Source organism: Bos grunniens, chromosome X (assembly GCF_055505025.1).
Source record: "Bos grunniens cultivar Pamir isolate PY7600 chromosome X, Bosgru_T2T1.0, whole genome shotgun sequence".
NCBI classification, from domain to species: Eukaryota; Metazoa; Chordata; class Mammalia; order Artiodactyla; family Bovidae; genus Bos; species Bos grunniens.
In genome coordinates this window covers 89,634,421-89,659,455 of record NC_141194.1, presented here as the reverse complement: position 1 = coordinate 89,659,455, position 25,035 = coordinate 89,634,421, and the positions used below count along the sequence as shown (strand labels likewise).

At 42.8% G+C, this 25,035-nt stretch overlaps 1 protein-coding gene across 2 annotated transcripts; it reads left to right on the top strand.

Annotated features, from left to right (window-relative positions):
• The first annotated feature begins 1,412 nt into the window (after positions 1–1,412).
• BEX4 (brain expressed X-linked 4) lies at positions 1,413–24,280 on the top strand. 2 transcript variants are annotated; one of them, XM_086386959.1, is made up of 3 exons: positions 1,413–1,742; positions 23,414–23,491; positions 23,868–24,280. In XM_086386959.1, the coding sequence occupies exons 1-3, from the start codon at positions 1,703–1,705 to the stop codon at positions 24,233–24,235; spliced, it is 486 nt and encodes a 161-aa protein (XP_086243085.1). In that variant the 5' UTR covers positions 1,413–1,702; the 3' UTR covers positions 24,236–24,280. The 2 variants fall into 2 exon arrangements, with proteins under 2 accessions (XP_086243085.1, XP_086243086.1); XM_086386960.1 differs by lacking the exon at positions 1,413–1,742 and adding an exon at positions 22,862–22,960.
• The last annotated feature ends 755 nt before the right edge of the window (positions 24,281–25,035 follow it).

Genomic DNA, 25,035 nt, shown 5'->3' with positions numbered 1-25,035 from the left:
CGGCTATAGATTGCATGCCAGTTTATATGTGGGTATCGATCTCTGAATATTTCCATTCCTTCTTGAAGGGATTTCCACAGGAAATTTTCATGATGCATGTTTTTCACCCTACTCTTGGGATTTAGAACCTAATTCCAATCCCCCTCCACAACAAGAGCCTCCAGTGCAATCTCCTGTGTTAAGGATCTGAGAGATTGTTACTACAATTGGCTCCATATCCTCAAAGAGTTGCTTGGTGAGTAGGCAGTCAGAACTAGGGGTGTTTACTCACTTTGAAAAATGATTGTCAAAGGTTGTTTCCTGAAACACTCTTTTGCTACTGGGATGACCTTTGGCAAAAAAGTTACTTTCCTTGAACACGTATAGACAGAGCTTCTTCACCAGCAGCAGATAGCTCTACATTGCAGTGTTTGGCCTTTGTGACTGTCTCATGAAGCACTTTTTAAAAAACTTACTTGCTGCAATTGAAACAGTTGTGTTTTTTTGGCTGCACTGGGTCTTCCTTGCTGTGTGCAGACTTTCTGTAGTTGCAGCAGGGGAGGGGGGACTACTCTCTAGTGCACAGTCTTCTCATTATGGTGGTTTCTCTTGTTGCAGAGCTCAGGCTCTAGGGCTCCCTGGTACATGGGCTCAGTAGTTGTGGAGACTGGGCTTAGTTGCCCGGTGGCATGTGGAATCTTCCCAGACCAGGGATTGTACCTGTGTCTCCTGCATTGGCAGGCAGATTGTAAACTACTGGACCACCATGGAAGTCCTCACGAAGCACTTTCAGTTGGTCAAGTCAGTACGATTCTGGGGTTCATTAAAAGGAAGCTCAATTGCCTACAAATCTAAGCCATTTTCCCCAATACCACCTTTATAAGTAATAGAATTGATGTTCTTTTTATTCTTTTGTCATAGTTCTTGGGTCAGAGCCCAGATGTGGAGAAAGGATGTATTTGGGGAACCTCTTAAACACAAAAACATTCTGTAACAGATCGTAGAACTAGTTGGGGAGCCATCAAGACTCAGAGGAGGGAAGAAGAGCTGTGGACACAGCCCTGAGAGCAAAGCAAACATGTGCTCCATAAAGGCAGCTTGCTTCAAGAGTTTTGAAGGGGAAGGGTCTGGGCTGTGTGTTCCTCCTTCCAAAGCCACTAATCAGGTAAGTGATTCCCACAGTAGAGAAGTCAATTAATAGAGAAGCTAGAAATGTTTTGGTCATAGATGTCCCTCCTCATGGAAGAAAGTATCAGGAATGGATAATAAGAATTTCCCAAACAGAAGCCAATTGTATAGGGAATCAACCAGATTTCTTTCTGCCTATTAAATGATTATATTATTCTAGGCCTGCCTCCCTGAAGCACCTCTGAATGTTTCTTTAAATGACATCTTGCCGAGTTCCTAGATTGTTCAATCACATGATTATAAGCATTCTCTGAATGTTCTTACCACAGACGACGGCTGTTAGCCTTCTGAGGGGTAGACCGTCTCTAAGAACCCCAGGATGGATACCTCTCTGGGGCAACTCTCCTCCTGGAGTTTGCCAGTTTCCCAGATCCCAGTCTAGTACCTCTAATTAGTACGCTTTTTCTGTTGGCAGCCAAAGCTAACGTGCTCTGCTTTCACAGAAGTCCAGGGTGGTGAAGGAGGGTGAAAAGGCATTTCCGGATGTGGCGGACTAGCCTGCGTATCGCCGTTGCCATGGAAACCTGACGTAAATATGCCGACCGTGACGACTTTTCTGCCGAGACGCGTAACCTGTGAGTACCACAGGTTCAATCTTGAGGTGTTTGGGACTCTGTTGAGGGTGTGGGGCCCGGCAGGGGGTGGGGGGCGGGATCGCCCTGGGCTGTGGGGAGACAAAGGGATCCGCATTCAAGCCGCCGCTTTCCCGCTTTGGGGCTCGGTGTCCCGCTGTCTCGTAGGTAAAGCTCTGGGGTCCCACCCGGCCCCAGTGAGTGTGGCGTCCTGCTCCAGGGGTGTCCTGGAGCCACTTTCCTCCTTAAGGCAGGAGCGCAGGAGATGAGACAGGTAGCGACTCTCTCTGAGCCTCAGTTTTTCCCTCTGTAAAATGGGGATGAGATTGCTTTCCCCACAGGATCGCTGAGAACATTCACTGATAACACATGAGTAAGCCTATGGCCCTGTGGTTATTGCGGGATCATGAACATCTGTATGAAGCCAGGCCACTTCTTACTCCTTTTCAACTTTGTTGTTAAGGGATAGATGAGGAAAGGAGAAGAAAAAGGCCATGGTGGGAAGCTCATTGTAACATCTGGTTGTTTTAATCACTACCCAGTTGTTTCAATGTCATTGTCAGCTAACCCAGTGCCTAGCACCGTGCAGGGCACGCAGTTACACCGGGAAACCATGGTGATTGCTGGATGTGTCTTTCCTTGTGCAGCTCTCATGCTGATATGTGTGTGTGTGTGTGTGTGTGTGTGTGTTAGTTGCTTAGTCGTGTCCGACTCTTTGCAACCCCATAGACCATAGCCCACCAGGCTCCTCTGTCCATGGGATTCTCCAGGCAAGAACACTGGAGTGGGTTGCCGTTTCCTTTTCCAAAAGGAACTATAGAAAGAAAGTGAAGTCACTCAGTCCTGTCTGACTCTTTGCGACTCCATGGACTGTAGCCTACCAGGCTCCCCCATCCATGGAATATTCCAGGCAAGAGTACTGGAGTGGGTTCCTCATGCTGATGTTGCTCATATCAGGTGTCTGAAGGAGGCAGGTTCTGAGGACCTGTGTCCTGATGGCTGATGGAGCTTCTACTCCAGGTTCAAGGGCAGTGGTCCTCTGGAGACCCCAACACTTCACTTCGTGGTGGAATATGACATCTGGCTCTAGGGAGTTCATAGATCTGGATGAAAGCATGTTACGAAATGGCTCCTGGGCTTCCCTGATGGTCCAGCAGTTAAGAATCTGCCTTGCAATGCAAGGGACAATGGTTCGATCCCTGGTATGGGAAGATCCCACACGCCATGGGGCACCTAGGCCCATGTGCCACAACTACTGAGCCTGAGCTATGGAGCCAAGGAGCCAAAATTACTGAACACATGTGCAGTAACTACTGAAGTCTGGGCACTCTACAGCCTGTGCTCTACAACAAGAGAAGCCACCACAATAAGAAGCCCGTGCACTGCAACAAAGAGTAGCCCTAGTTCTCTGCAACTAGAGAAAGCCTGAGTGTGGCAATGAAGACCCAACACAACCCCAAATAAATAAATAAATAAATAGATATTTTAAGAAAATAAAAAGAAATACCCCTGTGAGATTCTACCCTAAAAGTAGAGAAGGTCCTTTGATCTCATGGGAAAGAGAGTTAACAAGTGGAATGTCAATCCATTAGCAGCTACTTGCTTTGTAGTAGTCCTGAGGCCCATTTCAGTTCAGTTCAGTTCACTCCCTCAGTCATGCCCAGCTCTTTGCGACCCTGTGGACTGCAGCAAACCAGCCTTTCCTGTCCATCACTGTGTCCCAGAGTTTTCTCAAACTCATGTCCATCGAGTCAGTGATACCATCCAACCATCTCATCCTCTGTCATCCCCTTCTCCTCTTGTCTTCAATCTTCGCCAGAATCAGGGTCTTTTCTAATGAGTCCATTCTTCCCATCAGGTGGCGAAAGTATTGGAGCTTCAGCTTCAGCACCAGTCCTTCCAATGAATATTCAGGACTGATTTCCTTTAGGATGGACTGGTTTGACCTCCTTGCAGTCCAAGGGACTCTCAAGAGTCTTCTCCAACACCACAGTTCAAAAGCATCAATTCTTTGGCGCTCAGCTTTCTTTACGGTCCAACTCTCACACCCATAGATGACTATTGGAAAAGCCATAGCTTGGACAATAAGGACCTTTGTCAGCAAAGTAATGTCGCTGCTTTTCAATATGCTGTCTAGGATTGTCAAAGCTCTTCTTCCAAGGAACAAGCGTCTTTTAATGTCATAGTCACCATCTGCAGTGATTTTTGAATCCAAGAAAATAAAGTCTGTCACTGTTTCCATTCTTTCCCCATATATCTACCATGAAGTGATGGGACTAGATGCCATGATCTTAGTATTTTGAATGTTGAGTTTTAGGGCAGATTTTTCACTCTCCTCTTTCATTTTCGTCAAGAGGCTCCTTAGTTACTCTTCGCTATCTGCCATAAGGGTGGTGTCATCTGCATAACTGAGTTTATTGATATTTCTCCCAGCAATCTTCATTTCAGCTGATGCTTCATCCAGCCTGGCATTTCACATGATATACACTGCATATAAATTCAATTAACAGGGTGACAATATAGAGCCTTGATGTACTCCTTTCCCAATTTGGAACCAGTCCATTGTTCCATGTCTGGTTCTAACTGTTGCTTCTTGACCTGCATACAGGTTTCTCAGGAGGCAAATAAGGTGGTCTGGTATTCCCGTCTCTTTAAGGATTTTCCACAGTTTGTTGTGATCCACAGAGTCAAAGGGTTTGGCATAGTCAATAAAGCAGAAGTAGATGTTTTCCTGGAATTCTCTTGCTTTTTCTATGATCCAACAGATGTTGGCAATTTGATATCTGATTCCTGTGCCTTTTCTAAATCCAGCTTGAACATCTTGAAATTCACAGTCCCCGAACTGTGGAAGTCTGGCGTGGAGAATTTTGAGCATAACTTTGTTAGCATGTGAGATGAGTGCAATTGTGTGGTAGTTCTAACATCCTTTGACATTGCCCTTTTTTGTTATTGGAAGGAAAGCTGACCTTTTCCAGTCCTGTGGCCACTGCTGAGTTTTCCAAATTTGCTGGCATAGTGAGTGCAGCACTTTCACAGCATCATCTTTTAGGATTTGAAACAGCTCTGCTGGAATTCCATTACCTCCACTAGCTTTGTTCGTAGTGATGCCTCCTAAGGCCCACTTAACTTCACACTCTGGGATGTCTGGCTCTAGGTGAGTGATCACACCATCATGGTTATCTGAATCATTAAGATCTTTTTTGTATAGGTCGTCTGTGTATTCTTGCCACCTCTTAATATCTTCTGCTTCTGTTAGATCCATTCCATTTCTGCCCTTTATTGTGCCCATCTTTGCATGAAATGTTCCCTTGGTATCTCTAGTTTTCTTGAAGAGATCTCTAGTCTTTTCCATTCTGTTGTTTTCCTCTATTTCTTTGCATTGATCACTGAAGAAGGCTTTCTTATCTCTCCTTGCTATTCTTTGGAACTCTGCATTCAGATGGATGTGTATCTCCTCTTCTCCTTTGCCTTTCGCTTCTCTTCTTTTCTCAGCAATTTGTAAGCCCTTCTCAGACAACCATTTTGCCTTTTTGCATTTCTTTATCTTGGAGATGGTTTTGATTACCACCTCCTATAAAATGTCACAAACCTCCATCCATAGTTCTTCAGGCACTCTTATCAGATCTAATCCCTTGAATCTATTTGTCACTTCCACTGTATAATCATAAGGGATTCCCATTTGTAAATTCATCCATTGCCATCCATTTTAGTTCACTGATTCCTAAACTGTCAGTGTTCACTCTTGCCATCTCCTGTTTGACCACTTGCAATTAACCTTCATTCATGGACCTCATATTCTCAGTGCCTATGCAATATTGTTTTTCCAGCATTAGACTTTACTTTCACCACCAGACACATCCACAACAGGGCATTTTTTCCACTTTGGCTCATCCTCTTCTTTTCTTCTGGAACTATTTCTCCACTCTCCTCCAGTAGCATGTTGGGCACATACCGACTAGGGGAGTTCATCTTTCAGTGTCATATCTTTTTACCTTTTCATACTGTTCATGGGGTTCTCAAGGCAAGAATAGTGAAGTGGTTTGCCGTTCCCTTCTCCAGTGGACCACATTTTGTCAGAACTCTCCACCGTGACCTGTTTGTCTTGAGGCTCTACACGGCATGGCTCATAGTTTCATTCAGTTAGACAAGGCTGTGATCCAAATGATCAGTTTGACTAGTTTTCTGTGATTGTGGCTTGCATATTGTCTTCCCTCTGATGGATAAGGATAATAGGCTTGTGCAAGCTCCCTGATGGGAGGGACTAGCTGTGTGGAATACTGGGTCTTCCTCTGCTGGGCAAAGCCATGCTCAGTAAATCTTTAATCCAATTTTCTGCTGCTGGGTAGGACTGTGTTCCCTGCCTGTAGTTTGTCCTGAGGCCAAGCTACGGTAGGGGTAATGGCTGTAATGGCAACCTCCTTCAAAAGGACTTATGCCAGCACACCACAGCTCCCAGGACTGTTGTAGTCCGTGCCCCTGACTGTGCGGCAGGCCATTGTCAACCCATGCTTCCACCAGATACTCCAGACACTCACAGGCAAGTCTGCCGCAGTCTCTTGTGGGGTCACTGCTCCTTTCTCCTGGGTCCTGGTGCACACCAGGTTTTGTTGTGCCCTCCAAGAGTCTGTTTCCCCAGTCTGAGGGAAGTTCTGTAATCAAATCCCACTGGCCTTCAAAGTCAAATTCCCTGGGAGTTCTCAGTCCCTTTGCTGTATCCCCACTTTGGGAAATCTGTGATGGGCCCTAGAATTTTTACAACAGTGTGAGAACTTCTTTGGTATAATTTGTCTCTAGTTTGTGGGTCATCTGCTCAGTGGCTCTATAGTGGAGCTAATGGTGACCTCCTTGAAGAAGACTCACGCCACACACTGCACCTCCCAGGTCTGCTGCATCCAGAAACCCTGTCCCTTTGGCAGGCCACTACTGACCTGTGCCTCTGAAGAGTAAGAATGAATAACATGTGATCTTTTATTTCTTATCTGGGTAGGGCCCAGCCTCCTCTCAGTTGTTCTGCTATTGATGATTTGGAGTTTCTGTCCACAGGGAGGGAACTTAAATTGCTTTTCCTGGGTGGTGGGGGTCCATCTACCTCCTACCTCATGTCTACATCATGAAACTAACACTACAAAGGAGCCAATGAATTCCTCCTGCCTCTTTGTAACCTCCCCACCCACCTGCCTCTGGCCTCAAACTTCCTCCCCTGGATCTTTTCCATTCCCAGGAAACCACTGGACTTCTGTCTCTATTAATTAATTTCATTGTTTATGATTTTATGTAAATAGAATTGTACAGAATGTACTTTTTTCTAGCTTCTTTCATTCAGGCTATTTCTAGATTTATTAATTTGTTGACTGTATAGGTAATTTCTTTTTATTGCTGAATGGTATTCTGTTATACGGATACATCACAATTTGTTTTATCCATTCATCTGGTGATGGATATGAGGTTGTTTCCAATATGAAGCTCTTTTAAATGACACCAGTATGAACAGTTGTATTTAAGTCTTTAGATGAACACATGCTTTCTTTCGGTAGGGTAAATACTTAGGGGTTCAATGGCTGGAGCATATGGCAGATGTAAGATTGATATTGTGAGAAATCGCCAAACTGGTTCTGAAGTGGTTGTACCATTTTTCATTCCCATCAGCAGTGTACGAGGGTTCAATCCTCCAAGCACAATATTGTCAGTGCTTAGTGTAGTCATTATTTTACATTTTGGCCATTCACACAGGGTGTAGTGATGTCTCATTGTAATTTTAATTTACATTTCCGTATTGACTAATAATGTTTGTTTTTTGTTTGTTTTTTGTTTGTTTTTTTGACTAATACTGTTGATCATCTTTTCATGTACGTATTTGCCATTTATGTAATTTCTTAGGTGAAGTGTTAGTGCAAATCAATCACATGCCAGAGAAGTCATACACAAAACAGACTTGAAAGTTATAATGGAAATAGTAAACAGTTTGATGAGTCACTGAAATAAGAGCAGAAGAAAAAGAAAGAAAGAAAGAAAATTATAGCTTTTCCTTTGTAAAATGTAGTCAATGTGGACAAATACCGCTGGTGATCAGATCTAGAATTGTATCTCTGAAAGTGTCAAGGCAGTAAGCAATGGAAAGGGAAGAGAGGGAGGAGAGGGTTTAAAATGACTGACTCACAGTCTTCAAAAATGTTGAGGTCATCAAAGTCAAGAAAAAACTGAGGAGCTTTGCTGGACTGTGGAAAACTAAAGAGACATGACAATATAAGATTCTGTCCTGGATCCTTTTGCTATGAAGGATATTGTTAAGACCACTGGCAAAACTTGAACAGGGTCTGAGGATTAGCTTGTAATAAATATTATTAATGATAATTCCCTGATTTTGATGGTTGTCTTCTAGTTACACAGGAGAATATTCTTGTCTTTAAAACATACACTCTAAAGTATTTGGGAGCTACGGGGCATCAGCATTGTGTTGGCAACTTGCTCTCTTAGGGTCCAGAGAAGGAGGTGGGGCAGAGGATCCTTTGTTTTATACCAGCAACTTTTCTATAAGTTTGTGATTTTTTAACAAGGTGAAGCAAAGAGCATGTATTATTTTCATCAGAAACGTGGGCTCCTGTATATATATGGGCTATATATATGGGCTGAAAGGAACCCCTTTGGATTTTATAACAATGATGCCATTGGTGACCTTGTTAAGAACAGATTGAGCTAAATGGAGAGGCAATAGACAAGGACGGGCTGAGGAATGACAGGGAGGTTGGAAAGTGGAGACTGTGACTATATTAATAGTTCCCTGCTGTTTTGAGAAGTTTATTGTTTGTGAAAATGAAAAGAGAGAGGGGAGGATGTAGTTCAGGAATATTGATTTGTAAGGAAGCGTTTTGGGGGGGTCTTGGTATGTTTGTTTATCTCTTCATTGAAAAGAGAATCATAAACCAGTTTGTATTAATGTTGAAAATGTAAGGGTTCAAGGCCTAAAAGTTGATGAAGATGATAAACAGTCTTTAGTTTTTCTGATTCTTCTGCATTGCCAGGACAATGTGTAAACACTGAATTCATCATTTACAGGTGGCTGGATGTGGAGAATGTTCTACAAAATGGTATTTCTATAAAGCTCTTCAAATAGTGTACATTATATATAAATTATACATACACCAACTGCAGTAATGGATATCTCCAGGGCTGTGGCAAAATATAGACATTATATGTATTTCTGTGTTGTTTGAATTTACCTTACATCCAAAATTTACTACTTACGTAATTACGATAAAAATAACATTTTAAAACAGGAGATTGGAATCTGGTCTTACATTTATTTGCAAATTGTTGTTGTAATGAGAGATTTACTTTCTGAAAATATGTCCATAATTAATCATGAATAGAGGAGGAAGCAAATTAGATACTATGTATACCATCATCCCAAATTTTACTGATCAGGTAGGATCTGTCTGTCATGAGGCTCAGAGACTGCATAGGTAATAGCAATGGAAGCACAGGGTCTTGTGCTGCATTTCACATCTAGAAAAGTCTGTTACGTGAGTTTAAGGGAACCCTAGTCCTCCCTCTGGAGAAGGCAATGGCACCCCACTCCAGTACTCTTGCCTGGAAAATCCCATGGAGGGAGGAGCCTGGTAGGCTGCAGACCATGGGGTCGCAAAGAGTCGGACATGACTGAGCAACTTCACTTTCACTTTTCCCTTTCATGCATTGGAGAAGGAAATGGCAGCCCACTCCAGTGTTCTTGCCTGGAGAATCCCAGGGATGGGGGAGCCTGGTGGGCCGCCGTCTATGGGGTCGCACAGAGTCGGACACGACTGAAGCGACTTAGTAGCAGCAGCGGCAGCAGCAGTCCTCCCTCACCCCTTCCTAATCTGTTCTTCTCAACCATGAGATTCAAGTTGCAATTTCAGTTCTTGTCACCAGCTGATGAAGACCTCTCATTCCTAAATTTTCTCGAAGCAAAAACACTTTCTTTTAGCAAGGAAAGAAAACCAAAGCAATAAACATTTTTGTTTGTTTAGGTAGACTTTATTTTGTAGATCAGCTTTAAGTTCAAGGAAAAACTGAGCAGTACAGAGAGTTCAGAGAGTTCCCATACACCCAGTGCTCCTGCACACCCACACAATCTCCCCCTCACTACTACCAATATTCCACCTCAGAGTGGTCCATTTCTTACAATCAATAAACCTACATACACTTTATCACCCAAAGTTCATATTTCCCATTCTCAAAGCAAGTAACATTTAAAAAATTAATTTTTACAAAGCAGATTCTAAAACTGGAAGTATAAAACAAGCCTTTATCTTGTATACAATTAAGAAAAGGTTGGAAAGAAATATGATCACTGTCAGAGGCTGATCTTTTCAATATTGATATTTCATTCCTCCTTTCACTATATATTTATGAGCAACTTCTATGTGCCAGGCACTGGCAACCTGAATTCAAACTCTTACTTCACACCTTTCTCTCTGTTCAACCCTAAACTTATCTACAACCTCCTACTTAGTGGTTCTGTCCTTTACACCTGCAAGATTCTACCAGGGTTTTCACATCAAATAAATTTACACAAACCCGAACCTGAGTCTCAAAGGGCGACTATCCGTGGGGGAGTCAGTATGCTAGTGTAGAGTGAGAAAAATTAGGGTTAGAATCCTAGTAATCCTCTTAACAAGCTATGTGACCTTAAAAAGTATTACAAAATACTTGCCCCACTCCTTAAGTAGTATAGTGTTTTATGAATATATGTATGTATGTATATATGAGTTTCCAGGTGTTATGTGCCTAAGCATAAAACATCTGAGTCTTAGGATATGAATAAGATTTACTTGAAATTATAAAATTATGCCCCCAAATGTTTCTACCTTTTTAAACTGCCACCAGCAATGGGTAAAAATTCTCAATTTATGTATCATAGAAACAAAAAATAAAACCAAAAACAAACCAGAGCTTTGGTATTTCAGTTCAGTTCAGTTCAGTTGCTCAGTCGTGTCCGACCCTTTGCAACCCCATGAATCGAAGCACGCCAGGGCTCCCTGTTCATCATCAACTCCTGGAGTTCACCCAAACTCATGTGAGAATTTTAAAATAAGTCTTCCTCAACTGATTACTCTGAAATATTGCTTTCTGTTGTTTTCACCTCCATTTCCCTAGTTACCAATACAATTAACCACATTTCCTGATATTTATTGCTTTTATGCATTAAGAATATTAAACCTTCACTGCAATGGCTTCATTCTTTTGTTTTGTCCTTCTTGAGAAAATACTGCATGCCAGGCAAGGCCAGTCAGAATCAGGAGGGAAAGAGATGAGTTTTGAGCTAAATCGTACAGGAGTAGGATTGTCGAGAGGAAGTGGAATACCTATATGGATATTCTTGACTATGCAAAGAACATGGAAGAGGAAATGTACCCAATGTGCTTGGGGTACACAGCCAGGAGACAGTCTGATATGGCTGAAGTACAGCCTACAAGGAGGGATGGGGTGTTGATGAGGAACTCTGACTCACTTTGTAGCATCCAAAAACTACTAAGTAGCCATCTTTAGTCCTTATAAAAACAAAGCAGAAAGGGACCTTACCAGTTACCTAGTCCAGCAACTTTAGTTCGCAGAGACAATAATCAGGCTCAGAAAGAGTCAAATAGTTTCCTTCGTTGTGCAAAAGCTTTTAAGTTTAATTAGGTCCCATTTGTTTATTTTTGATTTTATTTCCATTATTCTGGGAGATGGGTCATAGAGGATCCTGCTGTGATTTATGTTGGAGAGTGTTTTGCCTATGTTTTCCACTAGGAGTTTTATAGTTTCTGGTCTTACATTTAGATCTTTAATCCATTTTGAGTTTATTTTTGTGTATGGTGTTAGAAAGTGCTCTAGTTTCGTTCTTTTACAAGTGGTTGACCAGTTTTCCCAGCACCACTTGTTAAAGAGATTGTCTTTTCTCCATTGTATATTCTTCCTCCTTTGTCAAAGATAAGGTGTCCATAGGTGCGTGGATTTACCTCTGGGCTTTCTATTTTGTTCCATTGATCTATATTTCTGTTTTGTGCCAGTACCATACTGTCTTGATGACTGTAACTTTGTAGTATAGCCTGAAGTCAGGCAGGTTGATTACTCCAGTTCCATCCTTCTTTCTCAAGATTGCTTTGGCTATTCGAGGTTTTTTTGTATTTCCATACAAATTGTGAAATTATTTGTTCTAGTTCTGTGAAAAATACCATTGGTAGCTTGATAGGGATTGCATTGAATCTATAGATTTCTTTGGGTAGTATACTCATTTTCACTATATTGATTCTTCCAATCCATGAACATGGTATATTTCTCCATCTTTTTGTGTTCTCTTTGATTTCTTTCACCAGTGTTTTATAGTTGTCTATATATAGGTCTTTTGTTTCTTTAGGTAGATATATTTCTAAGTATTTTATTCTTTCTGTTGCAATGGTGAACACAATTGTTTCCTTAATTTCCCTTTCTGTTTTCTCATTGTTAGTGTATAGGAATGCAAGGGATTTCTGTGTGTTAATTTTATATCCTGAAACTTTATTCATTGATTAGCTCTAGTAATTTTCTGGTGGAATCTTTAGGGTTTTCTATGTGGAGGATCATGTCTTCTGCAAACAGTGAGAGTTTTATAAAGAATGAAGTAAGCCAGAAAGAAAGACACCAATACAGTATACTAACGCATATAATGGAATTTAGAAAGATGGTAACAATAACCCTATATGCGAGACAGCTAAAGAGACACAGATGTATAGAATAGTCTTTTGGACTATGTGGGAGAAGGTGGGGGGGGGATGATTTCAGAGAATAGCATGGAAACATGTATATTATCATATGTGAAACAGATCACCAGTCAAGATTCTATGCATGAGACAGGGTGCTCAGGGCTGGTGCACTGGGATGACCCAGAGGGGTGGGATGAGGAGGGAGGGGGAGGGAGGTTCAAGATGGGGAGCACATGTACACCCGTGGCTGATTTATGTCAATGTATGGCAAAACCACTACAATATTGTGAAGTAATTAGCCTCCAATGAAAATAAATAAATTAAAAAAAAATTTTAACCGGTAAAAGTTGAAAAAAGACAAGAAAGAATAAAATAGAACATGGCTACCATGCATGTATTAGGTATCTGCTAGGATCCTATCCACATTTCATCCCAGACTTCTTACATGAACTCTAATCCTGTGTATCTATCAGAAATCTTCAAATGGAGGAAGATAAATATTAGTACAAATCCCCTGGTAACCTGTACCACTCCACACAGATTTTCCTACCCAGAAAGCATAAACTCACTCATTCCTCATCCTTTCAAGGCCACCATATAGAAGAGAAGTTCAAGTGGGAGAGTGGTGAGACCATGGTCACTAGAGTCAGACAACCCTCACAGAGATGGTCTTAGCCTTTTAACTGTGGGACCTGAAAATGATATTTAACTGCTCTGACATTCAGCCTTCCTCATTTTTAAAGTACCAATGTTGGGCACCTAGTGGGGCACTTTAGAAGATGCCATTTTGATTCCCAATTTGCCCCTACATTCTTTTTTTTTTTTTTTTGACAAAACAAGAGACTTTATTGGGAAGGGGCACCTGGGTGGAGAGCAGGACGGTAACGGAACCCAGGAAGACTGCTCTGCCATGTGGCTCAAAGTCTTGGGCTTTATGGTGATGGGATTAGTTTCTGGCTTTTCTTTGTCCAGTCATTCTGATTCAGGGTTCTTCCTGGTGGCACTCACATTGCTCAGCCAAGGTAGATGACAGCGAGAAGGATTCTGGGAAGTGGTAGGACATGTGGTGTCTCCTTTTGACATTTCCTGAATTTTTCTGGTTGATGGTGGCTTGTTAGTTCTGTGTTCCTTACCAGGACCTCCTGTTATAAAATAACTCATGCAAATGGTTACTATGGTGCTGGTCAGGGTGGGTGGTTTCAGTCAGTGTGTCACCCTTTACAACTCCCCACTGAGAGACTTCATACTCAAAATATTTCTTGGGAATTGGGGCAGAAGTCTTTTTCTTCTGTAACTTCTTCCAGCCGAGAGTGGGTGTAGTCCTGCCTAGTAAGGCAGACGACCCCATGGACTGTAGCCCACCAGGCTCCCCTGCCCATGGGATTCTCCAAGCAAGAATACTGGAGTGGGTTGCCATTTCCTTCTCCAGGGGATCTTCCTGACCCAGGGATCGAACCTGGGTCTCCTGCATTGCAGGCAGACGCTTTACCCTCTGAACCACCAGGGAAGCCCAGTAAGGCAGAAGGTCTCTCTCTATCTGATCTAAAATGCCCCTTCCATCCTTAAAAGAGATGTCCTGAACATGAATGGAAAAGTTTGACTACTAGAGGATTCCCTCTTACTTGAAAATGTAACAGCATAAAGGGATAAGCATACAAATTCATTACATGCCCACACGAGTTTCTGTGCCAGTTTGTTATGAAGAATTGGCTGCCAGATGGAGTCCTAGAGAAAGAATGTCATTATATCCTTTCCATTTAATTGAATCATCTACAGTCGAGTCCAGGGTAGAGGAAGAAAATCTCCCCCTACCCTTCTATTTAAAAAGCTCTCCAATTGTCTTATTTTGACTTTTAGATTTAACATCAGAAAAGTGTGTGAACTTTGATCTTAAGGCACTGATGCTGATAAGGAAGCACACAGTGCGATACTGACTTGGCTAAGTAAAACATTGAAATGAGAGTTAGATGTTCTCATCATAAAGGCCTTTTGGAGAGGCTACTCCCTTCCACCAGCCTCATTGATTAAACGAGATAAAAGTATGGAGTCCTCCTAGCCACTCAGGAATGTTAGCATTCAGAATACCAGGACAAACTCATCATTACCTTCTAGGTACAAAATACTCATTTGGTGTTTTGTATATTATATCAGTTAATGAATAATTTAAAGAAGTGAAAATAAAACGGATTGCAAATGGCAAATGTTTACATTCTTGTTAAATCAGAAATATATATTATTTTTCAGGTTCTTTTTTTGGCCACACTCCACCACATGAAGGATCTTCAGTGACCAGGGATTGAACCCATGCCCCCTGAATTCAAAGTACAGAGATTTATCCAAGGAAGTCTCAGGTTCTTTTCCACTATGGTTTTTACAGGATATTGAATATAGCTCCCTGTGCTATATAATACATCCTTATTTTTTATCTATTTTATACATAGTAGTTTGCATCTATTAGTCCCATACTCCCAATTTATCCCTCCCCCCACTTGCCCTTTGGTAACCATAATTTGTCTTCTATGTCTGTGAGTCTGTTTCTGTTTTGTAAATAACTTCATTTGTACTATTTTTTAGATTCTACATGTGACATCATATATGTCTCTCTCTCTTACTTCACTTAGTATGATAATCTCTAGGTCCATACATGTTGCTGCAAATGATATTATTTCATTCTTTTTATGGCTGAGTAATATTCCATTGTATATATGTACCACATCTTCTTTATACATTTATCTGTCAATGGACATTTAGGTTTCTTCCATATCTTGACTATTGTAAATAGTGCTGCTGTGAACATTCAGGTGCATGTAGCTTTTCAAATAAGAGTTTTCATCTTTTCCAGATATATGCCAAGGAGTGGGGTTGCTGGATCATATGGTAACTCTATTTTTTTTTTTAAGGAACCTTCATACTGTTCTCCATAGAGCCTGCACCAATTTCCATTCCCACCAACAGTGTAGGAAGGTTCCATTTTCTCCACACTCTTTCTAGCATTCATTGTTTTTAGACTTTTTGGTGATAGCCATTCTGACCAGTGTGAGGTGATACCTCATTGGAGTTTTGATTTTCATTTCTCTAATGGTTAGCGATGCTGAGCAACTTTTCATGTGCCTATTGGCCATCTGAATGTCTTCTTTGGAGAAATGTCTATTTAGGTCTTCTCCCATTTTATGATTGAGTTGTTTGTTTGTTTTTATATTGACTTGTATGAGCTCTTTGTATATTTTAGAAGTTAGTCCCTTGTTGGTCAATCTTTTGCAAGGATTTTCTTCCAGTCTGTAGGTTGTTGTTTCATTTTGTTTATGGTTTTCTTTGCTGTGCAAAAGCTTATAAGTTTGATCAGGTCCCATTTGCTTATTTTTGCTTTTATTTCTTTTACTTTGGGAGACAAACCTAAGAAAATATTGCCACAATTTATGTCTGAGAATGAGTAAAACAACATTTTAAAAGATATGCATTGGCCTAAGCATGAGGCACAGGTCACTTTTATAAGAATCAGCTGGGATCTTGTAAAAATCACAACTTCTAAGACCTTAACCCAGACCTGCTAAATACTTTCCCTGGAGTCTAGAACTCAGGAATGTGGTTTTGCCATTCAACTTTATCTGTTTCTGTATTAGTGTACCTGGTAGGTAACAATCGAGCCATGCAGCACTTGTCTGCTGCTGCTACTGCTAAGTCGCTTCAGTCGTGTCCGACTCTGTGCGACCCCATAGACGGAAGCCCACCAGGCTCCCCCGTCCCTGGGATTCTCTAGGCAAGAACACTGGAGTGGGCCGCCATTTCCTTCTCCAATGTGTGCAAGGGAAAAGTGAAAGTGAAGTCACTCAGTCGTGTCTGACTCTTATTGACCCCGTGGACTGCAGCCTACCAGGCTCCGCCATCCATGGGATTTTCCAGGCGAGAGTACTGGAGTGGGGTGCCATTGCGTTGTTTACTGAGTGCTAAAGACAGGAAAGGCCCCTCCCTTTATAGGGCTTCTATTCTTTTTTGGATACACATAAAATAACTAATATAATTTCAGTGAGCAAGGAGTGCCATGAAGAAAATAAAACAGACAAATGGGATCAAAAATAACATTTCTGTAGAGAGCAGTCAAGGATTTCCAGGGCCCCCAGTTTGACAACTTTAAAGATCATCATCACTTACTTTGACTACAATGTACATGATGATACCTGGAGCTGCACCGTGTTATGTGACCAGAGAATGCCATGGTATGGACGTGACATTTCAGCTAACACCTTGATGATAAGAATGAGCTGAGTGTGTATGCAATCTTTTGATATTAGCCTAAGGAATAGCATACTCTGAAGTGGGAGTGAGTATGACTTATTCCAGAAAAAGATAAAAACCAGTGTGGCTGGAACCTGGTGGAAAATGCAGGGAGAGCTGTGAGAAAAAAAAGTACAAGGGAAGCTATTGTAAGATATGGAAAAGAATTCAGGCCTAGCTGGCAATTTTACCACATTTCCATAGTCAATATACTTTCTCAATATCTGAGAACCCTGTGGCACAACAATCTAGTCTGCGTTCAAAACTTCAATACTCTCTCAGACCTCATCATTTTTAACTGCTCTTTTGGCTTCTTGTTTCTTTGGAAAAGTAGATGCGGATTGTCTGCATATCAAAAATATCACAGAAGAGATTGTCTATATGCCCCTAGCACCAAACATACCAATTTACCTGCCTCACCACCTATGCTCCCTACTTTCCCTGCTGTGAAAAAACTTCCTGAAGTAGCCCCTTCTAATTGCAATGGATCACTCTAGGACTTTGATTGTGTGATTGATTATCCCCATTCTCCCTTAAGCCAGCAATAGTCTTCTTTCTACTAGACAAGAGGACATATGAAAGAATGAACAAACAGATGAACTCATGAAAGATTTGAGAGCTGGATGGGGGATATAGAAGGAGGTGTTAGTGTGAGTCTCAGTTGTTTCACCTGATTATCTGTGTGACAGGTAGTGATATCAACCGGGATGAGCAATGTATAATGGATCCTTTCTGGTGGGAACATGATGAACCATCTTGATTTTTCAATACCTTTGTATACCCAAGTGGGAATGTTAAGAATGTAGCAAGATATTTAGATCAGAGACTGACCTAGAGAGGGAAACACAGGAATCATATGTGGATGAATGGCAATTGAAGGTATAAGTATAGGTGAGATGGCTGCCAAAGGAGAGAATGTGGAATGAAAGGGAACTGTGGACAAAAATGGGCACCAAGGAACTCCCAACCTATGAACTTCAAGAGTCTTCAGTGAGCACATGACAGAACCAGTATCAAGAGCCCAGGTGTTCATCTCCCAATTCAGCTGTGCTCTTTCCTTTACAATATGCTACCCCTAGGATGAACCTCTTTAGAGTGGGCCCAGCCATGGGTCTTTCTATCTAGGATAGCCCCAAAAGAAACCCGTGGAGTGGCTGTTTATGTGTTCTATCCACTTTGGACGAGTAACTCTCCCACTTCGCTAGACTTATCCCTCCTTTTGTAATGGCCTGCTTCCCTCTGCATATAACCCACTATGATGTTTACTTTGCAAGCCACGTCTTGCCTATTAGCGGGGAGGGGAGACTGTCAGAGGATATTGTATTGTAACTTTATGCCAGAAATCCTTGATGTGGAGAATTGAATGAAGAAGTATACTTGTGTAATGAGAAATATACCTAATGCAAGTGTGGTTGTATCTTGTGCTGATTTCCATATGACTAGAAATATGTTGTTGCACAAATGGGTTTTTTTTTTTTTTAATGCTGCTAGGACATATTCTATTTCATTATGATGTTTTATTATCATTTTTGGGCTTCCTTTGTGGCTCAGCTGGTAAAGAATCTGCCTGCAACGTCAGAGATCTGGGTTCAATCCCTGGGTTGGGAAGATCCCTTGGAGAAAGGAAAAGCTACCCACTCCAGTATTCTGGCCTGGAGAATTCCACGGACTGTATAGTTCCTGGGGTCACAAACAGTCGGACAGGACTGAGCAACTTTCACTTTCACTTTCATTATCATTTTGGATCTTTTGTCATGTGTAGTTATTTTTTCACTCATCTTTTATCCTGATTATTTTTGAGAGACTTGAGGGAAGGAATGCTCCTGTAACCAGACATGGTACGAGCATGAGGTAAAAGGGGAAAGCATGTACTAGTAACCTTTGAAACTTAAGTACATTTGTTTTGAATAGAAATGATTTTTTAATTGAGAAGAACTCAAACAGTACCCAAATATTTACTATTCACAATGGTAACAAAACTTATTTTTGATATTCATCTATAATTTTTAACCTTGTAATAACTTTTAAACATATTTCAAACTATGAAATTCCCATAGCTATATTCCAGAAAGCATGTTTTTTAATCAAGTCAAATATATAAATTTATTTGTGACAAAGTACCAAACATTATAATTAACCGAGTATTCCACTTTAAAATTACTGAAAATCAAGCATAATCTTGTACTGCTTTCTTAGGTGAATTTTGAAAGATAACTGCATGCTGACATTATATTGTAGAGAGTTTAAAAACACAGAGAGAAGACATCTCAAAAAATGGCAGAGTAACTTTTGCATCACACTGGAATCTAATTTTTTAAAAACACAAACAACTACAGCAATGTTGCCTTAGAAAAAAGGCACAATATGGGAGGTGTGAGTTAAGTTTTATCTGGTACAAAATGAGGGCTGCAGCTGGGGAGACAGCATCCCAGGTAGCTCTGTGAAACTGCTGCTCCAAGGAGGTGAGAGAGGAGCTAGGATATATAGGAGTTTTGCAACAAAGAGCAGGTAGTCAGGAACATCCAAAGACTGCTGTTGATTAGAGAAACCGGATATGTCAAGTTACAGAATTTAGTGCTTTTCTCTGTTTGGGAAGATGCAAGAGTCTGGACTCACTGTAATCATTCATTTGATGTGCACCTCAGCTATCTGGGGCCAGTACCCTGTGTTTTCACACCCTGAGTTTCCTCAGGGCTCAGAGTAGGAAGTGTTTGCAGTCTGATGGCTTCTAAATGGAAGATATTCTTTCCTCCCTGAGTTCCCTCAGGACTCATCAGCTCACCTTCGGTGGTGGCTACAATTGCTGATGACTGTGACATCCTTTGTTTACTGATATGACAGGAAACATTCCATTTGTCAGCAACCAGGGAAAAACCTGTTGAAGAGAGAAGCTCCTGTATTGTAGTTAGAGTGCTGTGGTATTCTAAACTGCCGAGTAGTCATCCCCAACACCCCAGATCAGCTGGTGAAGGTTGCTAGTACCAGAAGGAGCATTATGGAGTTTATTCTCAGTGAATTGTGGCTCTGGATCTCAACTCATCTGGCAGAATGTTTATCTTTGTTTTGCCTGATTCGGAGCTTTCCCAAGGAGTAAAGTGGTTTTTGCTAAAAGCATTTAAAGGCTCAGATATTTTCCCTAGCTGCCTGGGGCAAAGGACAAAACTCAGAATAAACAATAAACGTAATGAAAAAACTGGGAGGAAGAGGTTGTGAAAGGAGACACATGGGAGAATAAGGGCTTTTAAAAGTTCTCAGATATACAGGGGGATCAAGAAGACCACACATATGCCCAGAATGGGAATGTGCTTTACAGGCCTGAGGAGACCCCAAGCTTTCACCTCTGGATGTCCTTCAGACTCTGAAAGAAAAGCAAGCGTTAGTCACTCAGATGTGTCTGACTTTTTGCGACCCCGTGGACTGTAGCCCACCAAGCTCCTCTGTCCATGGGATTCTCCAGGCAAGAATACTGAAGTGGGTTGCCATTTCCTTCTCCAGGGGATCTTCCCAACCCAGGGATTGAAACCAGGTTTTCCGCACTGCAGGCAGGTTCTTTATCATTTGAGCTACCCAGGGCAAGTCTGAAGTAGGAAGTAAAAACTAAGAGAGTTGTAAATTGCCTGGCTAAACACTGAATGAGTTCCCCAGCAAGGACCAATCTGCAAAGACTTGGAAGAGTGTTTCTTCTTAACTTTCATTGACTCCGGGGATTTATATAAACTGTCCAAACACCAGCTGACCACTAAGTTTAGGCAACACAGACTTCAGTGGAAACACATGATAAAGGATAAAGACTTTACCAAAACAGTTTTGGAAAAATCTCTGAAGAAAAATTCAACTACAACTCACAATGGCCAGCAACAACAAATCCAGGGGAGAGGGAAGAATATGATTTCCAGAGGTATCACATAGTAATAGTCAAAATGTCCAGTTTCAACAGGAAAAAGATTATGAGGCATGCAAATAAAATATGGCTTATTCACAGGAAAAAAAAAAAAACATTAATAGAAACTGTCCTTCAGAAGGGTTTCCCAGGTGGTGCTAGTTGTAAAGAACTTGCCTGCCAATGCAGGTAGACATAGGAGACGTGGGTTCGATCCCTGGGTCAGGAAGATCCCCTGGAGGAGGGCATGGCAACCCACTCCAGTATTCTTGCCTGGAGAATCCCAAGGACAGAAGAGCCTTGTGGGCTACAGTTCATGGGGTCACAAAGAATTAGACATGACTGAAGCAACTTAGCATGCACGTTACTCAGAAAGCCCAGAGATTGGACTTAATAGGCAAAAACTTTAAATCAACTGTCTTTAATATGATCAAAATGGTAAAGGATAAAGAACTAAAATAAACCAGGAAAATGATGTCTCACCAAATAGGGAATATCAATAAACAGGAAAAAAATTATAAATAGGAAGCAACAGAAATCCTGAAGCTGAAAAGTACAGAAGCTGAAATGAAAAATTCAATATCAAGGTTCAACATCAAATGTAAACAGGCAGAAAAAGGAATCAGGGAACTTTAAGATAAGTCTATTACTCAGTCTGAGGAGCAGAAAGAAAAAAGAGAAAGAGAGAAGGAAGAAAGATTATTTGAAGGAATGATGGATAGAATTTTTAAAATTCAAGGAAAATCACAAACACACACATCCAAGAAGCTCAACAAACAAAGCAGGAAACACTCACCAAAACACAGTACCATCAAATTGTCATAGCCAAGGGGCTTCTCCAGTGGCTTATTGGTAAAGAATCCACCTGCAGCGCAGGCGACAAAGGAGACATGGATTCCATCCCTGGCTCAGGAAGATTCCCTGGAGGAGGGCATGGCAACACACTCCAGTATTCACACCTGGAGAATCCCATGGACAGAGGAGCCTGGCAGGCTATGATCCATAGGGTCACAAAGAGTCGGACACGACTGAAGCGACTTAAGCACATGTTAATGATATAATGGTTGTCATTAAAAGAGTCCTTGTAGAAGTGCACAACGGAGAAGGCAATGGCACCCCACTCCAGTACTCTTGCCTGGAAAATCCCATGGACGGAGGAGCCTGGTAGGCTGTAGTCCATGGGATCGCTAAGAGTCGGACACGACTGAGTGACTTCACTTTCACTTTTCCCTTTCATGCATTGGAGAAGGAAATGGCAACCCACTCCAGTGTTCTTGCCTGGAGAATCCCAGGGACGGCGGAGCCTGGTGGGCTGCCGTCTATGGGGTCGCACAGAGTTTGACATGACTGAAGCGACTTAGCCGCAGCAGCAGCAGCAGCAGAAGTGCACAAAGTGATATGTCTAGGATTTACTTCAAAGATAATCTCTAAGGGTGGAAAGTGGGTAAGGGGATATAGATTAAACAAGATTGACCATGAGTTGTCCCGATACATTTTCAGTTGTTGCGTACACTCAGTGATGAGTACGTTGCCTTTCATGATACTGTTCTATTTTTGCGTGTGTTTGAAATTTTCCATAATAAAAGATAAAGTTAATGTGAACTATAAATAGAAGAAATTTTTAGTCAAAAATAGGAACAAAACAAAAAAGTGTGAAAATAATTAGAAACAACACCATCTCCTTGGCTCATTTCCTGTTCCCCACTCTCCCCCATGCATTTGTGTTCAGAGAAAATAAGAAACCGGCGGACAATCATGATAAGGAGAATAACAGCTTGGGAGTGAAGTGGGTGGGACAACTTGCTCATCACAGATATTCTTGCATTAATTTTGTTTTTTAGAATATTGCATTAAAGTGTGATTATCTTAAGTGCTGAGGGGTTTAGCATCCCCTACAATGCTGCGCCTAAATCCCGGCAGGTGGAGGGGTGTATCCTGGGTGCAGAGGAGGGAAAAGGCAAGTCCTCAGAAGAGAAATGGGAATGGCTATCGGCCCCTGGGAAGATAGTGCCCTTAGGTGGCCGGCAGAGAAAGGCCCAGGAACACGTGAAGAAAGGAGGGTTCTACGGCCTGCTCCTGGACAGGTGTCACAGGGCGGCGGGTGGTGGTGGTGAGGACTGAGGGGCAACGGAAAGTGTGTGTGCACCACCAAGGGCTCTGCGAGACCCCGAGGGGCAGGAAGGGCGGGGCGAGGGCGTGGCTTTCCATTGTGACACAAGCCCCACGTGACCGGCCAGTGCCTAGTCTTGCTTGCACGCCCCGCTCTCGCGTCGGACCCGGCTCGCCTCTTGGTACCTGCTCCGGGTGGCCGTGAGGGAGCGCGGGCCGGGGACGACCCCTAAGAGCAGGAGAAGCGAGAGGAGCAGGTAAGGGACCCAGAGTGGGGTCGGCAAAGGTGGCGCGGGCGAGCGGACGCAGCCTGAGGACCTCTCCTCGGGAGTCCGTTGCCTCGGAGTGGAGACTGCAGCTCCAACGCCACCCCGCCCCGGCCCCGACACCGGGCGTTTGGCCGCCGAAAGCGGTAGGCCTTCCCGGGGGCTTGGGTGGGGGACGGGCCGGGAGGCCTTAAGGCCGCAGGCCCTTGCTAACACCTGCTTCTCGCACCGTAGCGAGCTTTTCCCACACCCCTGCCCCGCCCCCGTTCTTCTCGGGTTATAAAATGTTGGTCGGCGCGACGTGTGGGGACTGAGAAGGGGGCGGTTGAGCCTGGGATCGGGGCACACTGGGTGGGGGTGGCTGGGGGGTAGGGGACGCGGGGCCAGGAAGGAGCCGAGCGCCTGGCTGTAGCAGCCCCCTGCCCCTACCCCGACCCTCTGCAGGTCTGCGAGTCGAAGTGTTGCAGCGGCGCACTTGCAGCAAGAATCGGAAGGAGCAGGAGACAGCAAGGATAGGCCCAGGTCGGTGCGAGGGACAGTTGGGCGGTGGGGGGCGGTGGGGGGCGGTGGGGGACGGTGGGGGGCGGTGGGGGGAACGTGGGGAAAACCCTAAGACTCCAAATGCTCCCTGCAGCCCCGTCCTCCATATTGGTGCCTGCAGAGACCTGGGCCTGGATCGGCAGGGAAAATGGGGGGTTTGGGGCGCGGGAGGGGGGTAGTGCTCGGACTGGGGGCTTCCTAGAGGGCGTAGGAGGCCTCCCAGGTGGGAAAAGGAAAATTTGAAAAGCCTTTGACCACCAGGGCTGGGAAGCCTGAGAGGTGCGTAGTAGGGCCTCTGTCCTCGGTGCTGATCATTCCATCCAGAAAATAGCCCCTTGTTGCATCTTCTGTCTCCTAGGAGCAATGGCTTCCAAAGAGGAACGAGCAATAGAAAGTTTCAACATGGAAGATGCCCAACAGGAAAACGAACGAGGAGACCAGGCCTCTTTGAAGACTGGAGAGGAATCACGCGACTTGGGAGGGGGCAAAGTCCAGAAGTCTGGAGGAAATATCAGACTGGGATGGGTTAGACGACTTGTCCCTAATTTTCGATGGGCTATACCCAACAGGCGTATTGATCACAATGAAGTGGGAAATAATGTAGAAAAGCATATGGGGCAGATAATAGAAATCAAGGGAAAGACTAAGAAGCAGCAGATGAGACATCATGTGCCCTATCAAACTCCTGAACCTGACAATCATTGTGAGTTTTGCCTTATACCTTGAATGTTAAAGAGGTTTCCTGAGGTTAATAAAATGGCCTCTGCTCTACATGCTTGTAGTTTCTGTGAGTTACTTTTTCTGTAAATCTTTTGGTGTTTCCACTTACCAGTTTCTAACTGAATACTATTTTGTCTCATTGTATAACTTTCTGTCAGCAGGGCAATTTCATTCAGTTATAAGAAAAAGTATTCTTTTCATAATATGAAATTAATAAAGCAGTTTTTAAAGCAATCTTCCTGGTACACACCTTGTTTTATTTTTTGTTAATGTTACCTTTCCTCTTCTAGCTCCCTAGACACAAAATATCAATTGTCTTTGGTGATTTTTTGTCCTCAACCAACCAGGAAGGATCATATTCATAATTCAGTATCTGATAGAACTTTAAGAATGCGTTGTTGTTGTTGTTTAGTCGCTAAGTTGTGTCCAACTCTTTGCAATCCCATAAACTGCAGCGTGCCAGGTTTCCCTGTCCTTCACTATCTCCCTGAGATAGTGCTCAAACTCATGTCCATTGAGTCAGTGATGCCATCCAACTATCTCATTCTTTGTTGTCCGCTTCTCCTCCTGCCCTCAATCTTTCTCATCAGGGTCTTTTCCAATGAGTTGGCTCTTTGCATCAAGTGGCCAAAGTATTGGAGCGTCAGCTTCAGCACCAGTCCTTCCAATGAATATTCAGGGTTGATTTTCTTTAGGATTGACTGGTTCGATCTCCTTGCATGTCCTACTGTTTTCGAGGAGTGTGAGTCCACCATCTTCATAAAAATACCTTAGTGGGGGAAGCTCTTTGAGAATGTGGGACCTCT